The sequence below is a fragment of the Tauraco erythrolophus genome, chromosome 7, assembly GCF_009769465.1.
Source record: "Tauraco erythrolophus isolate bTauEry1 chromosome 7, bTauEry1.pri, whole genome shotgun sequence".
Classification (NCBI taxonomy): domain Eukaryota; kingdom Metazoa; phylum Chordata; class Aves; order Musophagiformes; family Musophagidae; genus Tauraco; species Tauraco erythrolophus.
The window spans coordinates 18,670,519-18,686,419 of record NC_141471.1 but is presented as its reverse complement, the minus strand read 5'-3'; the positions used below and the strand labels follow the sequence as shown (position 1 = coordinate 18,686,419).

Genomic DNA, 15,901 nt, shown 5'->3' with positions numbered 1-15,901 from the left:
TGGCCTACATAGGTGGACAAACATCAACTGCTGTTTTTGCCATATTTGTAGAATCATAAAATGGTTTGGGTTGGAAGGGACCTTAAAGATCATCTAGTTCCAAGCCCCCTGCCATGGGCAAGGACACCTTCCTCTAGATTAGGTTGCTCAAAGCCCCATCCAACCTGGCCTTGAACACTTCCAGGGATGGGACATCCACAACTCCTCTGGGCAACCTGTTCCAGTGCCTCAACACCATCAGAGTGAAGAATTTCTTCCTTATCATTAATCTAAATCTGCCCTCTTTCAGTTTAAATCCATTGCCCCTTGTACTATCACTTCACACCCTTGTAAAAAGTCCCTCTCCAGCTTTCCTTTAGGCCCCCTTTAAGTACTGGAAGGCTGCTAGGTCTCCCCAGAGCCTTCTCTTCTCCAGGCTGAACAACCTGAACCTCACAGGAGAGGTGCTCCAGCCCTCAGATCATCTTCATGGCCCGCCTCTGGACCCGCTCCAGCAGCTCCATGTCCTTCTTGTGTTGGGGACTCCAGAGCTGAACACAGTATTCCAGGTGGGGTCTCATGAGAGCAGAGTAGAAGGGCAGAATCACCTCCCATGACCTGCTGGCCATGCTCCTTTTGATGCAGCCCAGGATATGGTTGGCTTTCTGGGCTGCCAGCGCACATTGCCGGCTCAAGTTCAGCTTCTCATCCACCAGCACTCCCAAGTCCTTTTCCTCAGGGCTGCTCTGCATCCGTTCTCCACCCAGCCTTTATTTGTGCTTGAGATTGCCCTGACCACTGTGCAGGACCTTGCACTTGGCCTTGTTGAACTTCATGAGGTTCTCACAGGCCCACCTCTCCAGCCTGTCAAGGTCCCTCTGGATGGCATCCCTGCCCTCCAGCCTGTCCACAACATCACACAACTTGGTGTTGTCAGCAAACTTGCTGAGGGTGCATTCAATCCCGACAAAGATGTTAAACCAGTGCCAGTCTCAATACTGAGCCATGAGGAACACCACTGGTCACTGGCCTCCACTTGGACATAGAGCCTCTTTGAGTGTGACCATCCAGACAATTTCTTATCCACTGAGTGGTCCATCCGTCAAATCCATGTCTCTCTAATTTAGAGACAAGGATGTTGTGTGGGACAGTGTGAAATGCTTTGGACAAGTCCAGGTAGATGATGTCAGTTGCTCTTCCCTTATTCACCAATGCTGTATCCTTTTCACAGAAGGCCACCAAATTTGTCAGGCACGATTTGCTCTTATGGTAGGCAAATAGTACTCTTATTCCATAGCTGTTGATTTGGACACAAATATCCTTTATTATTTCATTAAAAAATCTTGTAAGTAGATGACATTTGATACATTAGCCTTTCTACTGTAAACAATGTAGAAAACTACTCCTTATGAAAAGCTCTACCCTTCTTAGACAACGTCTCTCCATTTTGCATCAGCATGTAGATTTGACTTAGAAATTGTAATACTAATTTAGTTCTTCATAATTCTGATTATTAGGTTTTAAATAATTCATTCTCCCTCCTTGCTGGATTACATACTTCAAAAAGTAAGCTTTGCTAAAATTACATGCTCTTGGATCTGGTAGCTTACAGAACTTGCTCATAATGCATATGAGACTATGGTCTACTTTCTTAAGAACCATTTAAAAATATTTCTGTGAAATACACTGCTATGATTCAGACCCTTGGGGGAGCAATAGGCATAATTGGGTTCCAGTTTCTGCTTTTCACTTGCATAATTTAACTGACTGCTTTGTCTCTCAAGTAAAATGAAGGTGCTCTTCAAGCTGGACTGGGATGTAAGCTTGGCACTGGAAGCAACTGCTAGAAAACTAAGGCAGGTCTGGGATACAAATGAGAACAACATGGAGGGACAGTAGCAGCTTACACATAGCACAAAACAAGGATTGTAAGGTAGCTCCACACATCAGACTTTGACAGACTATCCTGTGCCATAACACCACCGGACTCGATAACCATCTCTAATCCATCTGTGAAGCATAGGTTCAAGGTTACACTCAGGATCACGCGTATCTGCTTTTTCTCCAGACATCCCTTAAGTGTACTCCTTTTATTTTATGTGTCTCAACATTGCCAGGAATGCCTCATATTAGCAGTTCACAGGCTCTCTGTAAGCAGTTTGTGAAACACCGAGTGATGAGAAGTGTGAGGATCGCAAAGCACTCAGACACGTTAAGTGTCACGCATTGCGCTCGCTGCCAAACCACACTGGTAGCAGAGTACCGCAGTGTCTCCTCTCTTGCACCTCAACTGACGGGCATCACTGCTCAGTCCTTCTATCACAGTTCTCAATGTTTTAGCTTCCCATACATTGGGCCAAAAAAAGGGTAAGAGCTGGTCATACTTACGATTGCGTTGGAGACTGCTTTTGTGGAGCAATAGAAACACATAGATTTTAATTAGATTTTACAAGCATGTGATCATTCCCAGTAGGCACTCAGCAGACGACAGAGAAATGTCATAATATTTTGTTGCCCAAAGAATGGAATCTAGATCCTCAGCTTGAGATAAAGCTGCAGCTCCTTTTGTGGACGTCTGCAACAGATGAGAGGGTCTCCTCTATTACCGGTACTCCACACTTGATTATTGTTAAGCCTACATGGAAGTCACTGCAATGAGAATGCAAAATGCATACACAGGGACAGCTAACAGCAATGCTAATTAGTATTACATATGAGCATTTAAATTAACTAGTCATTTGTGATATGTTCTCACAGACTCACCAATGCTCAAAATTTGCCTCTCATTTACTATTTCATTCTTGTCTCAGGGCGTGATGGTACTGATTATTTTGGGTTACTTCAAGTGCCTCATTCTGGATCTGCAGATCTCGCACTCTAACACGTCTTTAGTGCAAAGAGGGCAGCTTCTGTTCCTGCACACAGCCATTAAATAGGTTGTCATTTGCATCTCTTTTAAAGCCTACTTCCAGTGAAAGTCTGGGAACATTCATTATAAAAACGCAGACTGCATTTCTCTTAAATCAATTAAAATGGCAAATGTCATTACAGATTTTCTCAGGTAAACAGAACTTACACATCAGCTGGCCTCACAAGAGGCCCTTAATTTTTTTATTACCTTTTTGCAATTAACTCTTTGCATGCTCAAGGAATCCATGTTTATACAGAGACCCTCATCTTCAAATAAACACTTGTTTGATCTGAGCTTGTCATTCGTACCTTCACAGTTAAAAAATGATGATAGATCTTAGTACGAAGTTCACAAGAGCTTTAGAAATCTAGCATTCCAAATTAAAAATTCCGAGAAATTAATCTGTAACATCCACGAGTGAATCCTATTTGAACACCTCTGGAAGTGTCAGCTTCTCTCCAGCAAAGCTCTCCCCAGTCAGCTGGCTGCTGACCTTGTGGAATGTGGTAGCTCAGCAGAGCAGGGGCTGATCTGCTCTAATTCCCTCTCTCTGGAGCTTTTCTTTCCCACCAGAGGGCATATACTGTGAGCACACAACTGCCTTCAGAGGAATTTAAAATATAGATTGTGTACCAGACAAATGAACTGACTCGAATGCCAAGATTTTGTACTCGATTCTATTCAAAGGGGCTATTAATTCATCCTGTTGCTCATTGGGTAAATTATTCCACTTGCTACAAATGCAGTTGGTTTAGTATACTTTTGTTTGACTCCGTAGAGCGCTGGATGCACAGTGCTTTTGAATAAGGCCATTCATTTCTTCAGCTACTGAGCTAGCTGGTGGTACTGTACTGGTATTCATTCTCATCTCTGAATACCATGGCAATAGTTACTCCCCGGGTTCTAGGCTTTTAAAATCTCAGGCCTAAAATTTTAACGTAAATAGAAGTCATTAAAGCTATTACAAAAATATGTGATGACAGTAGTAATTTAGGTGAATTATGTGGAACTAGGTGTGGGCAGGAGGCTGGCAGTGAGGAGGGGAGGAAGCAGCAAAGCAGACTGCCACAGGGGTGGTGGATCTCCTGAGGATAACCAAGGCCCATAAAATGGGTGGAATGTGACACATTTTGCAAAGTTCATTATCGTGTAATTGTAGCAATACAAGCAGAGAAAAGGAAGGGTAGGAAGAGGAGGAAAGCAGAGAAAAAGGAAAAAAGGGGGCAAAAAAATATTAAAAATAAGAGAACTGTTTCCTCAGTCCACACGGGAGGCACTCCCTGGGATCAGCACTTCCACGGCTCCTCGGGCCCAAGGCCTGGGCCCGCCATCGCCTGGAGCAGCTCTGGGAGGCCCGAGGGGCCGGGCCGGGCCGGCCCGGGGGCTTCTCCTCGGCCTCGGCCTCGGCCTCGGCCCGGCCGCTGCGGCGAGCCGGCTGCCTCCGCGCAGCCCTCGCCCTTCGCTGTGAGGGGCTGCCGGACAGGCAGCGGCCTGCGACGGCGGCGGCTCGGAGACGCTGGTGGCGAGCGGCGCTTTCCTCATAGCCGCTATTTCCCTCTCCCCGCGGCGGGAGGAAGAGAAGGCGCCGACGGCCGGCCGTCGGAGACACCTGTGTGGGGCCCGGCCGCGCCGGGGTCTGCCGGGGGAGCGGCGGGCGGACTCCACTTCCCGGCGTGCCGCTGGCGGCCTCGGGGCGGTGGGCGGGGCGGGGAGGGGCGGGTAAGGGCGCTGCTGTGGGAGACATACCATGGGCGCCTGAGGCTGGGGCCAAGGTAGGGGTGGGCTGTCGGCCGGCCCGACGTGTCGCCGGCCGTGTTCGGCCTGCGGGGTGAGTCCGGTCCGGGGCGCTGGGCGGGCTGTGCTCGGCCGTGCCGGAGGGAGAGGGCCGGGGGATCGGGGCGGGCGGGGCGCGGCCGGGGCCGGGCACCGCGCCCCGCTGCTGCCGAGGGGTGGCCGCGTACGGCCCGGCGCCTCTCAGCCCCTCTCCCGTGCAGGCGGCTGCAGGCGCCGCGACGAGGGAGGCTGAGCTGAGCTGAGCCCGCCCTGCCGGACGTGGCCCGGCGGCCGAGCCGGAGGCGGCGGGTGGTGAGGGGACGGGACGGGGACATGGCGGAGACCGGCTCGGTGCACGCGACCAGGTTCGAGGCGGCTGTGAAGGTGATCCAGAGCCTGCCGAAGAACGGTGAGTGCGGCTGGGGGGAAGCGCGGTGGCAGCGGCGCGGGGCCCGGCCGCCCGGCTCGTACCTGCGGAGCGGGCAGGGCCCGGCGGGCGCGGGCAGGCGAGGCCCGTCTGCTGCCGGCGGCCCCCGGGCAGGGGCGGCGGCGTGGCCGGCCGGGGAACTTCCCGGCTGGGAACTTCGGTCCTAGTGCTGCCGTCCGCCTCTGCTGAAGGAACGCCGGCTCGGAGCCTCCCGAGCCCGCCGCAGAAGTTCCTCCGACTGGAGCTGTCCGCTGCCCGCGGGGCGCGCCGGGGAAGGGGCTCCGCTTCGCTGCGGTCCTGAAGTTGGTTTGACGGCTTGGGAGCTGTTATCATGAGTTCCCTCTGCTGAAAGAGCTAACAGAACGGAAAAGCAAAAAAAAAATCAGATTTTTTTTTATACGAGTAATAAAAAAAGCTTATTATTACATACGTTGTTAATTCTGGTGTCACTGTAAGACTTCTTATGACTAGAATCTGATTTCAAAGTATTTGATTTAATGGTTTGGTTATGAATCTTCCCTGCCAGCTGTTAGAGTTTTGTATTTACATTTACTACATCTACAAAAGTATGTTTTACAAGGAAAAAGAGAAAAGGAAAACAGGAGAAACAGTGAAACCGTTATTGAGATGGCTGTCAAATACCCAAAGTAAAGAAAAACACTTAAGAAGGCTGTATTTTGAGTTTGTTGCATTTGTTTTGTTTGGGATTTTTTTGTTGCTTGTTTAGTTTGGGGGTTTTTTCTTGGTTTTTTTTTTTTTTTTAAATTCTGGAGTCTTTCAATAAATTACTGTTTGTAACAGTAAAGTGACATGTAAGATACCTTGTTTACTGGGGGCTGAACCTATCCCTTTAAACTGAGTGAAAGGACACTAGCTTTATGTTACTTATTACTCTTTTTTCATTCTAATTGTGGAGTCTGACCTTAGAAGTAGTAAAGGTTATAGTCCCTTAACCTTGATCTGAAACTTGCTGTTTGTAAAGTAAATGTCATCAGTGGTGCTGGTTTATGGTAGATGAAGATGTTCTCCATGGACTTATATTGTACTATTGTGAATCAGGCTGTAAGAGACTGCAGGCTGTTTTCTCACAGAAATACTAAGCTTGTAAAATACTCGTTGATATTCTTGATTACAATTTAACTGTATTTTAAAATGCTTTCACTAGGTTCATTCCAGCCAACGAATGAAATGATGCTAAAGTTCTATAGCTTTTATAAGCAAGCAACCCAAGGACCCTGTAACATTCCACGACCTGGATTTTGGGATCCAATTGGTAGATATAAATGGTAACTTTTAATGAGTTGTTGTTTTGTTTTGTTTTCTTTATGCTTGGAGTGGAGATGTTTAGAAGAGGGGCACTTGGAGAAAGAGTTTAATGAGCTTCTCTTTTAAGAAAAGAACATTCACAACCTTTGCTTGAATTCTTTTCTGTCTTGTGTTCCAACTTTCTAGCTCAGATAATTTGTAACTTCTCAGAGTTGCAGGTGAAAGCATTCCCGCAGGTTCTGCAGGTGGCAGGTTTTTCTTGGGCAAACACAATCATGGTACCTTTGCAGTGCTTATTCCATGTTGTAGACTGAAATTGTAGGTGCTCTGCAGAATGAGTGATGTGAGTGAGCGTCTGGAATTCTTGCTTCTCAAGTTTTTCTGTACGATGTGAGCCTGAAGTAAACAAGTGCTCATTGACAGCTATTGATGTAACTTCAAGCTTTTGCAGAGAAGTCTGGTTTATTTCTCTTTCTGGTTTGTCTGCTTAGTGGCAGGGCTTCCCACTGTCTGTATTGTCTTTGTGCTGGGAAGACTTCTCATTCGCCATGTTACTAAGATCTGTTTGAAAAGCCATGTGAATGCTTCGCTTACTGTATTTTAATAATGATTGGTCCTGAAGAGTAAGTAGTATTTCTTTCTTTATGGTCATGGTCCTCTTCGGGTCTGTGAAACGATTCCTTTCATTCCCTCCTTTCCTTCCTTCCTCTCCCGTCTCCCCAGGTCAGGATGAAGGGAGAGTATCTTTGCAGAGCACTAGGGCAGTAAGCTTCCACCCACCTGGTTGGCTGTAGCTGAAATGTGAGCCACCAGCCTTGTGGTTTTGCTGTAAGTGGGACAAATACTCTGGCAAGAGGAGGGGACAGTGTCAGATCAAGTGCAAGGCTGAGTAAGGAAATGTTTTATTCCAGTCTGTGTTCTGACAGAGTCCTTGTGCAATACTGATAAATTTGGTTGGAGTTTTCTGTCTTGCAGAGTTGAAGAGGGGGGAAATTTTTTTAGGTCATAAGTAGCTGCTGTGGCAACTGGGGGCGATGGTAAAACTATTTACCGACTAAACTGATGTGTCTTTCTGCAATTGCTAAACTCAGAAAGGAGAAATTTTTCTTGTAGCCTGTTCTGACTTACTGAAAACTCTTTGTAAGTGCTGGCTGAAGTGTCTGTGCCTGCTCTTTTTCTGCAGCAAAAGGTCGTAAAAAAGAAATGGACCTAATCAAAAGGGAAAGGTGTGTCTCCTATCTAGGCTTGTTAACAACTTGCTGGGTACAAGACCATAGCGGGTCAGTGGGGAAATATTCAGTTTGTAGATGTACCACTACGTGAATATTCTAGCAAATTAAATATTTGGACTTTTTTAAAACAAACAAACAGTGAATTGTTGTTGCATTTTATTTGTATCAGAGAAACTTAAGCATTACATAACTGACCTACTTAAAGCCAGGCTGAAAAAATCTGCTAGTCCTTCAAGACACCAAAGATGTATGCGACTTTCTTTCCTAGGGATGCTTGGAGTGCCTTGGGAGACATGTCCAAAGAAGAAGCCATGATAGCCTATGTTGAAGAAATGAAAAAGGTAAGTTTACTAATGTGTGGAAGGCATCTTCTAGAACAAATATTCCAGAAATAAATTAAGGAACATGAGGAGGTTCTTGCTGACTACTACTGTCAAAGCTCCAAATGAGTTATTCCCGATGTGAACTGTCACATTTCAGTACTATGCTGTTCGGCCTATGGGAAGAAGAAAATCATGTAGTTCCTTCTAAAGCTATAGAATTTGGGTTGCTTTCAGAGAAACGTGAAAGCTCTAGCTGATATGAAGCTTGAATAACAGAACTAAAGTGAAGGATTGACATCATGGTAAAGGGAGCAGTGGGGAAAACAGTGGAACTGTTTTCAGTTCAACAGAATAAAAGTACAACAGAATAAAAGCTGGTTTACTGCAAACTGCCTCAGTTCTCAGAGTTGAGAGAAGTAAGTGATCCTTGGAAAGGAAAAAAACCTAACTCTCCAGAAGGACTTCAGGAGCAAGAATCTCTCTCATGACTGGAAACATGAATATAATCAAATATGTAAACTTAATCATCTTCAATTTTTTTTTTCCCCAAGAACTCAGCAACTTGAATTTTCTGTACTTGTCATGAAAATATTCCTTGTATGTTATAGTTGCAGTCAGTTAGAATTGAGTAATTTGATGTCTCTTTTTTTGAGTAGATGTGTAATTTGTAAACAGTCGTTGTTACTAATATAAGCAGGCATTGCATCATCAGCTAAAGCAAACATTCAGAATTAAATTTTCTTGTCTTTTATTAACCAGCCCTTTTCACTGCAGTCTTTTCAATGAAGGTCTTCTAGGTGGCCCTTTCAGTTTAAAGATTTACTGTTGATCCAGGTAGAAGTATAATTGTACTCTGTTACTATAATAAGGTTAGTATCAATGAGAGAAAATATAAGTTCTACTCTGAATATGCTTGCTTTTTCCTAGGCCACTATCTTGACATTGAACTCTTAACATACTTAATGATTGATACAACAAAACTTTTACTAGGCAAGGAGCTGGAATCTGACTGCTGTTCTTTTTCCTATCTGTAATTTTGGTAATTCAGCTCCTGCTGGTATTACTGTAGCTGCTTTAAAATGAAAAATAAACTACTCCAGAAAACACAGGAGGCCAAATATTATTCATTTGGTCAAAAATCCCACTAAATTTTAATAATTCCTTTTGAATGCATACCATGAGGTTTAGTCTTTCGTTTCAAATCTCGGATTCAAAATGTGTTAATACTTCGGTATAGTATGTTATTTTTTTTTCAACACAGTAATTGGTTTGGTCAGGACACTAAGTGAAACTGCAATGTTTATTCTAAAAAAACCCTAGTAAGCCTCCTGTGAGGAAGTCTACTTACTTGACCCTGATGAAGCACAAATATTCTGCCTGTGTACAGATTGCATGTAGGGATCGGAGAGCAAATGACTTGCCTCACTCAGCTTTGAAGCTGCGAAATCTGTTTACCCTGCTTTGGTGCTGTTTCGGTGCTCACATTTGAAATAGCTTTGAAATAGCTTCAGCTTTTCAAACCCCGTAGATTCTACTTGAAATGTCAATGGAAGTGCGTTTCAAATGGATCCACTCAGTTGTTCTGTCAGCACATAGTGCACTAATCCTTGTGGTGGTACTGTGGGTGTTCCGCTGTTGCTGCATAGGTATCTACCTCTAAAGGGGTGAAAAACCCACTTGTACACTGGTATCACAGGGCTCTTTTTAAGGGTTGCCATATGTGCCCTCCCCTGCCTCTGGGGCATGTCCCCTAGCCTTTGCACGTTGTGTTTGGGCTGTACATGCATCAGAAGACTCTGTCACAAGATGCTTTCGTTGTAAACTTGTTTGGTGGGGTTTTTTTTTTGTTTTTTCCTCTTCATGTGGTATCCTTGAAAATCACAGCTGTTGAAGATTATGTCTGAGTGAGGTTTTGAGGTGCTAGTGGGAGATGACTAAACACATCTTAGTCTTAGCGAAGATGAATCTGAGCTCAAGTGCATTTTTGTTTAAGGTTAATTTATCTATCAAGTAGCATTTTAAAAATTTTGTATTGCAACACTATTTAAACAAATTTTTTTTACTCTTCACATAGATTGTTTTGTTATGTATTAGAAATGAGTGATATCTTAGCATAAAAAAGTGTTAACACTACATGGTGTTTCTAAGTAAAAGAAGAGCCCTCATATATGAATCCAAAGAAAACAGTAATTCAGGATACGTAATAACTTATTTTGCACTTTCGAGTTTTAAGATTGCATGTTATGCCTAGTGCCTATATAAGTAAACAATTGATTTTGTTTGTGGAAGTATTTGCTCTTTTCTTGCTCACCTAAAAGCTAGCAGTTACAAAACTCTTACTGTAACAGGAAATGTGTGGTAAGATTCTGAGAATTGCTCCAAGTTGCAGAGAGTGTATTGAGGTCCGTTTAGAACGGATGAATAGCACTTACGTGCAGCTATCATACAAGTGCATGTATGAAACAGTGTATAGTGCAGACTATAGAAGTAAATGCATAGCAAATACAAGTGTTACTCTAGAATAGATTTCTTATTTCTCTTAATGCCATTGAAGTTAAAAAAAAAATCACAGAACTGTCTCTGGCTCATATCCAGCTCTGTATCTGACCACTGAGCATTTCTCTTTAACAAATATGGAATGAATTACATAGACTGAATAGATCAGAGAAGTGACAGTGAAACTGCAGTTTGACAGACTGTTTTCTCTTGGTATCCTTGATTGCTTTGCAAATGTTGACTTGTTACCTGCCAGCCTGCCTGGAGCTCCCGCTTTGTGAAGTAATGCTGTAGCTTTTGCTTCTCCTGCTTAGTGACCTGCTTGGTGCTTTTGAGCAGCATGTTCTGTGGCAACTTTTACCTCCATCTGTTGCTTTCTTGGTGCTCTTCTGGAGGCGGAAGTGTACTGTAGCTGTTTGCTTCTACCTGAGTCGTCTATAGCTATTGCCTCTTTTAAAAATAATAATAAAAAAAATAGAAGATGAAAAAGGAACAATGCTATCAGCAAAAAGCTTAGCTGAAGGGACAATTACAATGGGACAATAATATTGTATGCGTTTAAAATAATATTCAGTTATTGAATCTCTTCTGCTTAATCTATTCTAGATTTAAGGTTTTGCATTTCTATCAGATGATCAAAGGTATTGGTTTTGTAATTTAAAATGAAGAAATTTTTATCAAAGGAAAAGCTCCAAATGACTTCAAGAGCAGAATTTGATTCTAGTTTGCTCTGCTAAGTATGTCTTTGCACTGTCATAGTTTTGCTGTATTCTGTCCATTTTGTTGTTTGGATTTAGATAGACCCAGTCAGGCACTTTTGATCTTCTCCTTATATTCTGTTGAAGATGGCAGGGTTTAACAAATACAAAGAATCCTCTAAGAAAAAGTCTTAAAGTTTCATTTTCTCTGTGGGAAGACTTGTTTATAAAATAAATTGCATCAGATAACAGCAGCCTGTTGAATTTTGAGTTGGTTTAGCTTGAAATTGCTGAAATAATGAATTCCAAGGTCTACTAATACTGTGCTGAGGCCATCCTTTACTGGTGGCAAGTGCCTTAGCTCTCCCATCTTCTCTTCACCTAAAAAACGTTAATACAGCTAGTTAAGATTATTGTTTGGTAAGTTAGGTTTATGTTGTTTTCATTTAATTAAAAAAAAAAATTAAAAATATCAGAATAACACGTGAAGTGATGTAGTGAAATGTTAGAGTTTTACAATGACCAGCAATTTCTAAAATCAGTTGAAATGAATCGCTGAAATGCTGTTTCATAAGATGCTTCGTATTTTGGACTTGTGCAGATTCTTGAGAGTATGCCAATGACGGACAAAGTTGAAGAATTACTACAAGTAATAGGCCCGTTCTATGAAATAGTAGAAGATAAAAGAACAGAGGATCTGACCTAACCTCAGGTTCGGACAAATAACTTCCTTTGTACTACTAATAATCACAACTCCAGATTTTTTTGTGGCTTGTTTTCTATAAATGATTTTAAAGCTAAACGTTGCATCTCTCTGTTCATTCTCTTTACTGTGTGGCAGTTCGAATGGAGAAAGTCTCTAAGTATTTGGAAGGTAGGAATAATAAATTATGTATAAGTCCATCTTTTCCATTGTTTTGGTGCTGTAGTAACTTCCTACTAACATTTGTGACTTCTGGGCTTGCCACCTCATTAGGCTGGATTTTGTTTTATTTTGCTTTTGAGGTACAAACCAAAGTTGGACCCAGGAAGCTGCATTTTTAGTCCTTGTCTACAGGCTTTTTGAGCTTCTGGGGGAAGCTTCTTCCTGAAAAAAGGAGAGTATTTAAAACAAACAAACAAACAGCTCCTCCAGCCAAATCTATTTTCTGCCTTTCCCTTAATAAAAGGAACAACTATTTGAAATGCATACTGCTACATCCTGATGTAGCTGTAGATTATGAAACTGCATGCAGAGCTTGTAATCCAGCTCTGTCATATGATCTAAAATGAAAAAAGAAAAAAATCCACAATCAAAATCCATGCTCTCTTTAGTCATGGTTCCTCTAATACATACAGAATCTAAGATGGGTTTATGAAACTTTGAAGTTGTTTTCTGAGGCTCAAGTACATGAAAGTAATATCTATTTAAACACTTTAAATCTCTGGCAAGTGGCAAACCTAGTGGTGTCATAGCTGCATAAAAATCGGTGTGGTGATTTTTATTTAGCAATACCATTGTGAGAATGTTTTGATAATAACGGTTACTGTGTTCAAGTAATGTGTTCATAAGGTGATAATATAAGGCTTACAGTTGTTTAAATCTGTCTTAAAATTACAGTTAAGTTTTGCCCTGTTAATTTAAATTTTTGAAACAGTTTTTAAAAAACAAACCATTGCATGAATTAATTGGTTTAATGTGTTTTTAAGAAATAGGAATCAGCTGGTTGAGTTGCCTTTTGCATGGGGCTTCCCCCCACACACACTTTGAAGGAACACAGTTTTGATTTTGGTTTTGGTATCAATTCTCAGAGAAACAGAAATAGTTTTTAATTGTTTTTGAGGAAAGGTAATGGTAGAAGTTTTTAAATGACCGTTTCGAAAGCTGTGTGACTCTTCGCGACTCGAGTTGTGTGTGCTTCGTGTCTGGAATTTAATGAGCTTGCCTGGCAGCTGGATTGACGGGCAAGATTGTAAGAGTATCTATAGATTCAGGTCAGTGATCTGTGTAATAAGGATTTACTTGGACTTGGTGTCTATGGCACAGTGCCAAAAGCCACTTCTTAGAAGTGACTTATCTAGGCAAACAGAGAATCATGGACATTAAACCATACCTATTTCAATAATAAATTTAGCATACTTGTTTTTTGAAGAGGCAGCTTAAACATAAGCAGTGTAAGTAAAACAGAATAGCAAATCTCCCCTTTATCTTGTTCTGTCAGTGTTGCAATAAATCTGGTGATATGGCATCATTCACATGGTTTAAAGCTGCAACATCTAATTATGCCACAAGGAATTAAGACAGAATTTTCACAAAGTCTATTGTATGTTATAACTTTACCATTGCATTTAAGACACTGAAAGCCTTTCTGAAGCACTTTTACCACTTCCTCAATTAAAAGCGGAGCTGGAAATAATTATTACTGTTTACAGTACAAGTCTCAAAATATTTCACAGAAGTATGGAAGCATGAGTACCTTCAGCCTCCCAGACACACGCTGAAGAGTAGAACCAATTTGCTCAAGTCTGTTTGAGATGGCGTAGACACTGTTGACCATACTGTTAAAAATTGACACATGGTTATGTTTTGGTTGTATTAGTTCCTTCAGTCCTGTTTCTTCCCCTGCCCCCAAGCCTCTAGTCTCTGTAGCTTGTGTTGAGGAAGGTGTTTTTTCATGGGCAGGCAGTTGGTATGTTCTGGAAACTGGGACACTTCTCTCAGATCTCTTACTTCATGCTGTACTCCATCTTCTGGCCCATTCTGTTTTGAATTCCATTCTTTTTCCATCAGATTTTAATCTGTATGAAGATCATTATCTAACTTTAAGAATTGCATGCAGCTTCCTCAAAATCAACCATATTCTTGAATTAGTTGAAGAGATTGCCTGAAAGTTTAGTGTACATCAGCTATGGCTGATGTATCGTCTCTAGCAGATTGGCGTCAACAGAAAAGTATAGCCTTTTAAAATTGAATTTCCACTTCTTGTGGTTTCATTGAAAATGTTAAATACAAACCATTGAAATACTGTCTTCCTGAATCAATAGAGCTTGTGGCTCTCCTTAATGAACTGAAGCCTGACATGCTGGCATTAAAATGAGTTGTAACATCTACTAAACAACTAGGGCAAACTTGCTGGATCCATGGGTTACAAATACCCAAACCTGGATGCATTGGTAAAGAGAGGAAAAGAGAAAATTCCCTCCAATAGGCTGAGCAAATCTGAGGGACGTTTCACGAGCGTGTAACCTGGGTAGCGTTTTGGAAGCTCATCCTGCAGCTGTGTGAGAAGCTTACATTCTAAGGAAAGGTCAATCAGTAGTCTCCTCTGACAGGTATGAAGTACTTTATAGAGAGAAATTACTGGCAAATTATTTTCAGATATGTGAAATACTAGACATCAAAGAAGGTGGGCTTGTAGCCATCATAGCACTGCGGAAGAGAATAGGTAACTTGCAGTATTACAGAAGGACCCTTTTGTTTACAGCTGCTGGAAGAGTAGAGGGAGGACTGTTGGGTAAGGTGGGGGAGTGCTTTAGAAGAGCAACCTTTTAAGTTTTTGCACTTGCTAATAAATGCACAAGAAATCTGATGTTCAAGCCAATGCTGAAAAGACAAAGAAGTTTCGAAATACCATTGCTCAGTGAATTTGAAATTTTCAGAACAGGCACTGAAGCTTTCGTGTTATGTTATACTTGAAGAAGCCAAAGGTGGGCTAGAATTGGCACCCTACTGATCTGATACTGGGTGAAAAATATCAAGAGTTTCAGAGCCAGCTCATCCTTCAGAATGTTTATGGATGTCATCTTTTTTCTGTGAGTAAATCCAAAGGGGGGCAAGAAAATCCCTACGCGAGAGGCCTACACTAAGTTTTCTCAACAGCTAAGCAAAGCATCTGGAAATTGTTCACGAGTTCTTCAGTAGAATTTGCTGTGTGCTTTCTGCTTTGTGACAAAGCATTTAATCTGTTTTATACTCTTGCTAAATAAAGATGACCCTTTGCCTTCATGTTGAGTAGTAGTACTCTTTGTAAGCCTTTATGAAGACTAAATGTTGCCTCCAGTAATGACAAGTTACGCACTGCAGAGGCTGTGGAAAGTTACAGCACTATAATACTCTTCAATTTTGTCATCCTAATGAGTGTTTCTCTCCTGAAAACTTTGCTCCCAGCTGTCTTGCAGTTGCACCAGATGAAGCCCTGTTGAAGCAAGGTGGCTGGTGTTGCTACGTGTGCTGGCCTTGGGCAGTACTGATGGCAGCATAGCATGTGTTTGCGCTGGTAGCCCATACAGGGCACCGCTTCAGAAGTGGCTTGGGTGGATGGCAGATGTTGGCCATGGCTCACAGGCAGATACGGCCATTTAACAATTTGCTCAGCATCTTCCTGTATTGGATACGGGAGCTAGGTTTAAAAGATGATGCTCGCGGAGCTCTGTGTGCTTTTAGCACAAGCTAATACACGTGAACACTTCTGTTTCAAAGACAGTAGTTAGTACAGGGCATAGGTGAGCCTGGAGGGGAGGACTGCACTTGAAAAACATGAGTCTCTTCTTAATTATTACTTTCCAGATAGAAACACTTTTTCTTACTCTTAAAATGCTATATATTTTCCAACTGTGCTTATGTAGATTGTATATAATTAGTTTCTGTTCTCAAATAGTTTTATTTTCTCAAAGAGCGTCTCATGTTATTTTCAATATCTTTGCTTTGTAATGGAGCATTTAGTGGCACACTCTTCCCACTTGTGTGTGGGCCTTTTCTGTGAAACACCGTCTGTTTGCTTCGTAAGCTCACTTTTTCAGTTCTGTTTGATTTCAAA

At 42.2% G+C, this 15,901-nt stretch overlaps 1 protein-coding gene across 1 annotated transcript in view; it reads left to right on the top strand.

Annotated features, from left to right (window-relative positions):
* The first annotated feature begins 4,992 nt into the window (after positions 1–4,992).
* The window catches only part of ACBD5 (acyl-CoA binding domain containing 5), a 29,927-nt gene continuing 19,018 nt past the window's right edge, over positions 4,993–15,901 (top strand). Inside the window, 5 exon segments of the mRNA XM_086614611.1 lie at positions 4,993–5,072; positions 6,256–6,376; positions 7,857–7,929; positions 11,707–11,791; positions 11,794–11,817. Of these exon segments, the coding sequence (XP_086470737.1) occupies positions 4,997–5,072; positions 6,256–6,376; positions 7,857–7,929; positions 11,707–11,791; positions 11,794–11,817 (379 nt within the window). The 5' untranslated portion in view covers positions 4,993–4,996.